Source organism: Eschscholzia californica, unplaced genomic scaffold (assembly GCF_041429995.1).
Source record: "Eschscholzia californica isolate CP2 unplaced genomic scaffold, dmEscCali1.0.p SCAF_1, whole genome shotgun sequence".
Classification (NCBI taxonomy): Eukaryota; Viridiplantae; Streptophyta; class Magnoliopsida; order Ranunculales; family Papaveraceae; genus Eschscholzia; species Eschscholzia californica.
Window position 1 is genome coordinate 30,198,022 of NW_028238198.1, and position 10,493 is coordinate 30,208,514.

Genomic DNA, 10,493 nt, shown 5'->3' on the forward strand with positions numbered 1-10,493 from the left:
GGGAATATATTCAATGGACGGTAAATTTTTTAACGTACAGACAAATATTTGTACAAAGAGAAACTGTTTTGGTAACAATTTTGTTTTGTTAACAATTTTGTTTTGGTAACAATTTTGTTTTGGTAAAAAACTCTAGAAGGAGAAACTTGAACACTAGGTTCTTGTTCAAAATTAAAATATTCTCTCTCCAATCTTAACTACTTTCCTCGTTTTTGGTAGTTTTCATTGATTTGTTTCCATATATTTTTTGGTAGTTTCCCATTGATTAGATTCTCTCTGTATTTTCTCTTCTTTTTAAACAAGTTTTCTCTCTCCAATCTTAACTTCTTTCCTTCTCTTAAACATTCTCTCCTTATATGATGGACAATTATAGGACATTCTTTCTAAAACGTAAATTATTTTCAAGAAAAATTTATAGAATATTTTTTTTATACTGTAAATTTTTTTATTTACTGGACACTTTTGTACTGGGAATTATCTTGTGTACGGGGAATTATTTTATTATGTACTAGCTATTTGGTTATTTACTAGACACTTTTGTACCGGGAATTTACTTGTGTACAGGGAATTTGCTTGTGTACCGGGAATTATTTTATGTACTGGCCATTTGGTTAGGTACTAAACAATTTTGTGTTGGGGATTTTCTTGTGTACCGGGAGTTGTTTTATGTACTAGCCTTTTGGTTATGTACGAGACACTTTTGTACAGGAAATTTTCTTGTGTGCCGGGAATTGTTTCATGTACCAGTCATTTGATTATGTGCTAGACACTTTTTGTACTGGAAATTTTCTTGTGTACCGGGAATTTTTTTATGTACTTGTCATTTGGTTATGTACCGGGAAGTAACTCTAAATCTGATTTCTTCACTATTACATGTTTATCAAATCTTCATTCTTCACTATAAGCTCTGTTTATAAACCTAAATTTGAAATTTCTCCAAAATCCATGAATCTCTGTTCAAGAAAAAGATTTCACGTTGCAACCTTCACAAAATAAAGAAAAAGATAGAAATATAAGACGAAGGAAACTAAAAAATGTACACTAAACTTCCACATAACAAGGGAACGTGGGAACTGATCGGGAACGATAAAATGTAGTGGGAATTGAGGAATGTACATTACATTTCCTCATAAACTTGGTAATGAATCTCCTCTAAAACTAACATTTATCATCATCATCTTCAACAAAAAAAAACAACTTTGTACGTAAAAAAACATTCTCAATATCATAATCAAATGTATCAGAAAATTTCATTTACATATATGAAACAATTTTGATTCACACATGTAAAGAATTTCAATCCTACAAATCAATTAATAAGAATGAAATTAGGGTCTTGAATTTAGATCTAAACCTCTTTGATCTAAACCTCTTTGGTCTTCACCCAAAAGAAAAATACCAGATCTAAACTTGGTAATGAATCTTCTCTAAAACTAACGAAACCCTCTCCAAGATCATAATCTAAATTGGTTGGTGATCAATCTTTATAAAAAAAATGAAACGAATCTCTCTTCAATAGAAGCTCTGTTTCTGAATCCAAATCTGATATTTCTCCAAAACCCATGAATCTATGTTTAATAAAAAAGTTTTCTTCCCCATTAAACTTTCACTAAATCATCATTCTTCACCATATTCACTATATTAAAAATCATTGTTAAAGAAAAAAGTTGGTACCAAAGAGATAAAGAGGAAGATCTCAACTAAAAATTTAGAGAGAGAAAGTAAGATTTCTGCAAAAAAAAATTACAGAGAGGGAAATAAGAAATTGATAAAGATGGTGATGAAAATATAGTAAGAAATATAGGAAATGAAATTTAAAGTAAGAAAGAAATCTCTCCATAGATTTCTTTCCAGAAGAAAAAGGAAGGAAAGATCTATGATGTACGGCACAAGGGTATTCCAGGAAGGAAAGAAGAAAAAGGAAAATGAAAGTTGTCACTGACCGTCCTTTTCTGGCTTTAGGACCTGCGACTAATTGACACGCTGCAGTGGGGCTTGGTCTTATTGGGAGGGCTTTTTTTGGTCCTCTCCCTCAAAAATCCTTTAATATATCACTTAGAAAATGGAGTCATCTCGAAATTGTTTTGATATGCTCCTTATATGTTTCTCAAAAAAAAATTACTAATTTCTTTTGTTTTGATGGTTTGCCAAAAAGAAAACACCTCGTGCGAGTTGGATCACAACAACATATTAGGACAGGTAAGAAAATTTTGGTTGTACCAGGCGCATCCAAACTTGTCGCACCTTTTGGGAGGGTTAGATGGGAGAAAATGGAAGAGGGTCAATAAAATCTCCAATTGAAATTTATACACCACTATTGCAACGAAAAAAATTATATACCACCACTAAAGAGAATGCCCTATTTCTCAAAGAAATTTACTAGGATAGTTTTTACAATGGCATTAATATCTCAAAAATGTGATAAATACGATAACTGCCTAATTCAAATTCTTACAAGAACAGATTATAACCCAACTAAACTGGCCTAAAGTCGAACAACATCATTTGTACCTTAATAACTCAACTTCAATAAACCATGGAATCCACCTCCTCTGAGTGACCTCCAGGATTTTGGAGCTTATGTCAATATACAGCACGTGGGCTACCAAAGGTTGACAAAAGAAGGGCCTTTAACCAAACATGGTCAATCCGAACTGGCCAAGTCAACAGTGTTGGGAGGCGCCAATATTCCCAATTTTATATAAGCACCGTGTTTACCCACACCTGACATGGACTAAAAAACCTTACGAGTGTGTGAAAATAACAAAATTAGTGGACGGCAATTTCTATCTTGTAGATGTAGAAATTGTAATGATATGGTTGAAACATCTAAAAGGCAGACAAGTTTCGATCCGAAAGTTCATTTTACTGGTAAATACTGAGTAAGTGAAAAATAGAGAAGACCAAGAACAAGTGGAAGTTTATTGATTTCCCAAAAAGAAAAAAGGGGAAGTGTATTGCCCTCCATAGAGAAACTTCATGCAGGGTTTCAAAGTATTCATGGTATTCGACAAACTTCAAAAAGATTGACTTCATCTCCACCATCATCACCTGCATCACCAATCGCCACGCTACCACCACATCATTTTATCGATCTCTTAGGTTCATAAGAAGGAGTTTATCAAGTAGCTGGATCTTGATCACTAGTCCATAGCTGGTGATCGGAGATAAGGGACTCCTGGCCCAATAGCAAGAACTTCGACAGTTTTTGGTTTGAATCTCATGTTTCTTGGTTGATCCAACATACGTTTGCCTGACTGGTTATCATTTCCCTTGAGTTTCTTCTTACTCTGTTCATATTGTCCCAGTTCCTTCTCTTTCTTCTTTCTATCCTGAGTGTTTTAGTCACCCTAACGTTTTCTTAACTCAGTTTCTTTTCAGGTGGGGTGCCGGCTAACCGGCTGTGGAAGACGATGACGAGTCACAGTAACAAGTGGCATTCACTCCCTCTTCATCAAACAGGACAAGTGGCACACTTGCTGACATCAGAAAGCATTAACGATTGGGTATTGGGTTTACACCATAATCTGGTTTACTATCCCCATGGTCTCGAAACCACGGATAGGAAGGTTCCTATACCAGCTGTTTTCATAGTCTGGTTTCTCGAAACCAGAACCATTATACCCACATTCCATTCTCGCTGCAGCCCAATTCCCTATGACGAACACGTAGAGCATCCTAAATGGATTGCATGCAATCCTGATTTAACACCCCAACCATACTTAATTAAACCACACGCATATTATCTCATCTTCCCTAACCTTTCACCTTCTCTCTACAACACCTTAAGCCTTCTAATGGAGAACCAGACTCAAAACCAAAGCTCTACAGAGATTACTCAACTCGCGACCAACATGGAAAAACAACTGAACATTCCTGCATCCTCTGAAACAACAGTATTCTTGGCCAAAAAGCTCACCCAAAACAAACCCATTACAAACTTGGATAGAAAGCTTATAGGCAGGTTATGTAGTCATCACTTCATCCCCCTCTACAAGATACAAAACCAGCTTAAACGTAAATGGGAAGTCTCCTTCCCATACACTGTAGAGGTGGTCCCAAATAGACAAAACTGTTTTATCTTTACTTTCAAAGTAACAAAGGATAGAGACAGGGTCTTGATTAATAAACCATATGTCATATTGGATTATCTGTTAATTCTGCATGTGATGGAAGTAGACACTGATCCGGAAACAATCCCTCTAAAGCATGAGATATTCTCTGTCCAATTGTCCCCTCTTCCTCAATGTGTGCAATATGAGTCAGATCTCAGGGTTATCTCAAGTCCTCTTGGACATGTACTTCGCTTCTTTCCGGCTCAATGGGGATCACTACCGGGAGATAAGATCAAAGCAGATGTGGTTTGGGATGTTACCAAACCTTGTCCGACAGGTACTTTTGTGCAATTAGATGATGATAAAATTAGGATCGAGTATAGATTCTTCCCCTTCCCTAAGTCAACATGTCTATATTGCAGAATCATAGATCACTCCCCTTTTCCTTGTCAAGAAATTGTTGAACCAAATCAGCAACCTATAGCTAGGAAGTCTTCTCGGCTCCTCACAACATTAGAATCCCTCATCTATGCAAACCCTTCACTCATCTCTAGCATCATCCCCACATCTTGCCCTGATAAGGGCGCCTCCATTAATCCTATAGAAATTAATGAGTCAGAACCTCAAACATCTACAGGCACCACCATTACCACCCCTCCTATTATACACACCACCAGAAGTCAGGAGCCCACAAGGAAGGTCATTTCTCCTAATTGGACAAAAGCCTATCTCAAGGAACCTTCACCTAGACCAGGTATCACCATAAGAGAACCAACTGATCAAACTCCCCGGCTTTCAGCCAATAAACAGAATTATTCTAGAAAAGGGAAGGAACCAATGCAATCGGTAGACTTTACAAAAATGGACAGCAGGGAAAAAAGGAAACTATTGAGTAATGAAAGTCTTGTTAAGGGCACCATCTATGAGGATACGGACTCCTTCCTTGTAGGATTGGAGCAGTTGTGGAAGAAGCACAAGGATAACTCATCTTTTGATCACCTGAATAACCCATGGACTTCTGAATTCAGCACTGGCTCTATTACTTCAATCGGTATTGATAAACCCTTCTCTTGTGCTCCTTTCTCCCCAACAGACATCCCTCATATCCCAACTACCTTCCCGGATATAAACTTTGATAACCTTTTTGGAACCACTACACAATCAACAGCCAAACAACAAGCACAAGCCAAGACTAGGAAGAATCGTACTCCCAAGCCAAAGATGATGATACATCTGAACTTCACATCTGCCCAACCTCAGCAAACAGTTACTATTCAATCCCACAATCATCAAAGCAATTGCAATGTCAACTCGCAGGATCAAAGTAATACTGTGACTCAGAATCAACAACCCACAAATGGTCAAAGCAGCACCCCACCTTCTACAACAAATCAGGTATACTTGACTTCTTATAGTGGCTATTTAGATACTTCACAGTACAATAATATTATCTATAATATCCTGTTTGCTATCTTAAGCATAATAGTTCTTGCCATGAATGAATCATACCATATCTCCATACTTAGCTGGAATTGTCAGGGTTTGGGAGGAAAGATAACTAGGCATCATCTGCATAAGCTGGTCAGACTTCATGATCCTGACTTCCTTTTCCTCTCAGAAACAAAGAAAAATGACTCTTATGTTACTAATCTTTTATCTTCCTACCATCTTGACAACCACATTACTCAGCCCCCTGTTGGCCTAAGTGGAGGCTTGGCCATTGGTTTCAAAAGCCAATTCAAGATTCAAATTCTGCACCAGAGTAAAAATTGGATCCACATTACTACAAATACTCTCCATGAAAACAGCAAACTTTCCCTTGTTTTCATATATGGAGAACCAAATAGTATGAATAGAAGGGACTTTTGGAACAGCATGGGTGATTACTTTAAACAGACAGATACCAAGAATTTGCCTCAACTTATGATAGGGGATCTTAACATCATTTTTCACCCTCATGAGAAAAGAGGAGGTATTACACCTTCTAGTCAGCAAATTAGTCTCCTAACAGCTCCTGTCCTTGAGAATGGCTTCTTAGAGGTTCCTTATATTGGTTCACCCTACACTTGGACCAATAACCAGAACAATAATATCTTAATGGAACAACTACTAGACAGAGCTTTAGCCAATCAAAACTGGCTCAACCTATTTCCTCACACTAAAACTTCTCATCTGCACAGGATAGGCTCAGATCACCACCCTATACTCCTTCACACTACTACTGAACCAACTAATAGAAACAAGCCTTTCAGATACAATCCTATATGGTTCAAAGACCCAGAATTTGAGTCCCTAATAAGCTCTCATTGGTCTCATTTTGACATCTCCCAAACAGCTGTAAAAGTTCACAATAAACTGATAGGACTTCAACCTATTCTTCAAGAATGGAATAAGCATCACTACAATGCCCTACTGAATCAAATCAATGATACCTCTGCTCAATTACAAGTATGTAGGGACAAAAGCAGATACTCAGCTCTACTAAAAAGTTTGAACTCTTTGTTGGATAATCAGGAGAGGTTCTGGAAACTTAAATCTAGAGACAAGATTATCACATTGGGAGATAGAAACACAAAGTTTTTCCATGCTTTAGCTTCCTTTAGAGCTAGAAACAACAGAATCAGAGGTCTTAGAAATGAGGCAGGAACATGGGTCGTAAATAACCATGAAATGGAATCATTGCTCAAATCTCATTTTCACTCTATCCTTTCTTCTCAAACCACCACTCCTCTCACTAATCTGGAGAACCTCTTCCACCAAAGCTTAACTGAGGATAACAACCTTATGTTAACTACCATTCCCTCTACTGAGGAAATTGAGCAAACTGTCCACAGCCTTAAGGCTGATAAATCCCCTGGGCCAGATGGTTACTCTGCCTCTTTCTTCCATCAAAATTGGGATGTTATATCCACTGATGTTATTGACATGGTGCAATTATTCTTCCAATCTGGAAATATTGCTGTTGATATAAACCAAACCCATATAGCCCTCATTCCAAAAACTACTAATCCCTCACAACCAACTGATTTTAGACCCATAAGTCTTTGCAACACTACATATAAAATCATTTCAAAGATCTTAGCAAATAAACTTAAACCATTGTTAGACTCCTTCATTAGTCCCCATCAATCAGCCTTTGTCCCTGGGAGACATGGGACAGACAACATCATTCTTGCTACAGAGATTGTTCATTCTATGAAATACCAAAAGGGAAATCAAAAATATCTTTGTTTGAAACTAGACATGAGCAAGGCTTTTGATAGAGTAGAGTGGAATTTCCTCCTAGAAATTCTCTCCAAGCTGGGCTTTTCAACAAAATTTTGTAACCTTATTCATCAATGTATCAGTACCAGCAAAACCTCTGTTCTCCTGAATGGCATCCCTGGACCTTTCTTCAGACCTTCTAGGGGACTGAGACAGGGAGATCCCCTCTCTCCTTATCTCTTCATCATTTGTATGGAAGCTCTTAGTAGAATGCTTCACAATGCTCAATCCATGGGTCATATACAAGGGTTCAAACATCCATCTACATCTCCTATTATCTCACACCTCCTGTTTGCTGATGATTGTCTTTTGTTTATCAAAATGGATATACCCTCTGTCCATAATCTGCTTGATCTTCTTCAAAAGTTTGAAAACTCTTCAGGACAAATGATAAACTTCAACAAAAGTGGTCTGTTTTTCAGTTCCAATGCACACAGGAAGCACTGTCGAATTGTGTCCAGAATTCTCAGAGTAAAACATATCAACCATCAAGATCCTTATCTTGGGACAAATATTTTTATTTCTAGATCAAAAACTACCCCTTTTCTTCCAATCCTTGAGAAACTTCAAAAGAAGCTTAGTATTTGGAAAAAAAATCTCCTTTCACAGACAGGTAGAGGTGAGATGATTAAGTCCTCCTTATCTGCTGCCCCTAGGTACCAGATGGCATTGTTTAATCTTCCTAAAAAGGTTACAAATGCTATTTCATCTCTGCAGAGAGATTTCTGGTGGGGAACTAAGAATAATAACAAAACTCTTTACTTGAAAAACTGGAATTCTATATGCAAACCAAAAGTGCTGGGAGGTCTGGGATTTAGAGATGTTAGTATGGATAACAAATCTTTAAGGAGCAAGCTCAACTGGGATATTAAGACCAACTCAAACTCTCTTTGGGTTAAATTCATGGCTGACAAATATCAGTTTGATCCTCACTCTGTGTTACCTACTCCTTCAAGAGCTTCTTGGTTATGGAAGAACATTGCAAAAAACCAACATTTAGTGGATCAACACATCTTCTGGGAGGTTGGAAATGGTCAAAATATCAGAATATGGGACAGTTTTTGGATTCCAGGAACACCTCCTTTAGGTCACTCAAACTCCAACAGAGATTATACTTGGGTCTCTCAACTTATCACTTCCTCATCATCTTGGAATATTCCACTTCTTCAATCTCTCTTCCAACCTCATATTATTGAAAGAATCCTATCCATACCTATTTCATCTACTCAGGACACTATTAGATGGAATATCACCCAGGATGGTAAATTCTCAGTCTCCTCAATGTATAAGCACTTGATTTTCAACAGCCCAGCTCAAACACCTGTGATTACTCCATCCTGGAAACAATTATGGGCTCTTAGAGTTCATCCGAGAATCTTACTGTTTCTTTGGAAAATGGCTAATAGCATTCTTCCTGTTAATCTACTTCTCAACAGATATATGGATAGGATTTCCACTTTATGTCCTCTTTGCAAAGAAGGTGAGGAATCAATCATTCATCTTCTCCAAAATTGCAAAGTCACACAGGAAGTAATTAATCATTGCATGCCTTCTCATCAACATTATCCTGAGATAACAACTTTTGAGGAATGGTTTCATAAGCACTGTGATAAGGATCCAAACAGTAATTACAACAATTCCCTTACCCCCTTAGAAACCTTAGCAACTATTATTTGGCATTTATGGAAACAGAGATGTGACATAGTTTTTAAGGATAGAGGTCTGGATCTTCAAACTCTTTACTCCTCAATTGATAGTTTTGTCTCTGTCCAAACAATGAATCTGATCACATTCCAACCTAATCAACCACCTTCTACCACGAAATGGTCTCCACCACCTCAGGGTTTTTTCAAAATTAACTATGATGCGGCTTGGGACAGATCAACTTTACTTACTTTCATTGCCATTTCTATAACAGACTGCACAGGTAGACAGCTTGCCAAAGGATCATCAAAGCTCTTGAGCCGATCGGTGGATGAAGGGGAGAGCAAAGCATGCTATTTTGGTTTAGATTGGGCAAGACGACATAATATTAATCGACTTGTTTTGGAGGGAGACTCAACTAACGTTTCCAACTTTTTGAATGATCGTCGAAGCACCATACATTGGACTGCAAAGAAGGTTTTGAAACAAGTTAAGAACATGGCTTCTTCTCTTGATCAAGTGAATTTTGTGTTTATAAATAGGCAGTTCAATAACTTAGCTCATAATATTGCTACTAGCTCTAGGAAGGCAAAGACTTGTTTTTTCAATTGTCTTTCTACTTGCTCCCTTTCTCAAATGTAATATCCTGGATTTTAATCAATAGATATTACTTTGTCTCAAAAAAAAAAAGTATTCATGGTATTCTCACAGGTCAGTTGTTGATTTTCTTGCCAAGAAAGAATAACTAAAGATATAGTTATGGCATGGGTATAGTCTTTTGCTTATGTCTTATCTCTCTTCCTAATACATCTCTCTCTTCTTAATACATCTCTCGCTTCATCCTGTTTTTTTCGAGGTCATAAAAGATTTTTGTCCAAAGTCTGGTTAGTTTTTTTTTTTTTTTTTTTCTTCGTAACATTTTTCATTTTTTCGCTCTTCCAAACAAACTCCTCTCCAACACCCAAAATTCAAAAGTATACTAAGACGATGATAGGTCTTACATTTTTTATTTTTATTTTCTCTCGATTTTCTACAAATATCATTCTATAGTTATTAATATAATATAAGAAGAAACTAGATTTAAGATAAGTGAAATGTCATTCCTAATAGGATTTATGTGACCAGAAACAAGTATCATTCTATGCAGTATATAACAGGCATTTCAAAAACACAATCCCAATCTTAACATAAAAAGGAAGCAATTTTATATGGTTCTTCAACCAACCTCTAACCACTTAAAGAACAATTCCAATTGATTGATCTCAACTACCCACATTCAATTTGGATGTCAGATATTCAAGCTATCTCATGGAAAGATCTAATAGCACCTCTCTCTCTCTCTCTCTCTCTTCATGAAAGTTGAAACTTTACTCCATTTTTTTTTTTTTTTTACCAAATCTTTACTCCATAAGTACTATGAAAAGAATCAATAAATAGTTCATATACATAATACATTTAACATCAATTGATCCATAAATAAAATACTACTAGTATAATTTACCAAATGAAAAGCTCATAAACAACATAAAA

General features: G+C 36.7%; 1 protein-coding gene across 1 annotated transcript; it reads left to right on the forward strand.

The window, feature by feature from the left end:
- Nucleotides 1–3,354: 3,354 nt before the first annotated feature.
- Nucleotides 3,355–9,653, forward strand: LOC147565928 (uncharacterized). Its single transcript, XM_086652378.1, has 2 exons — nucleotides 3,355–5,450; nucleotides 9,238–9,653. The coding sequence occupies exons 1-2, from the start codon at nucleotides 3,414–3,416 to the stop codon at nucleotides 9,280–9,282; spliced, it is 2,082 nt and encodes a 693-aa protein (XP_086508504.1). The 5' UTR covers nucleotides 3,355–3,413; the 3' UTR covers nucleotides 9,283–9,653.
- The last annotated feature ends 840 nt before the right edge of the window (nucleotides 9,654–10,493 follow it).

Coding starts and splice junctions, on each gene's coding strand:
- LOC147565928 (XM_086652378.1), top strand. CDS start 3,414: ATGACGAGTCACAGTAACAAGTGGCATTCACTCCCTCTTCATCAAACA. Junction 5,451..9,237: donor CACCTTCTACAACAAATCAG/GTATACTTGACT, acceptor TTTCTATAACAG/ACTGCACAGGTAGACAGCTT.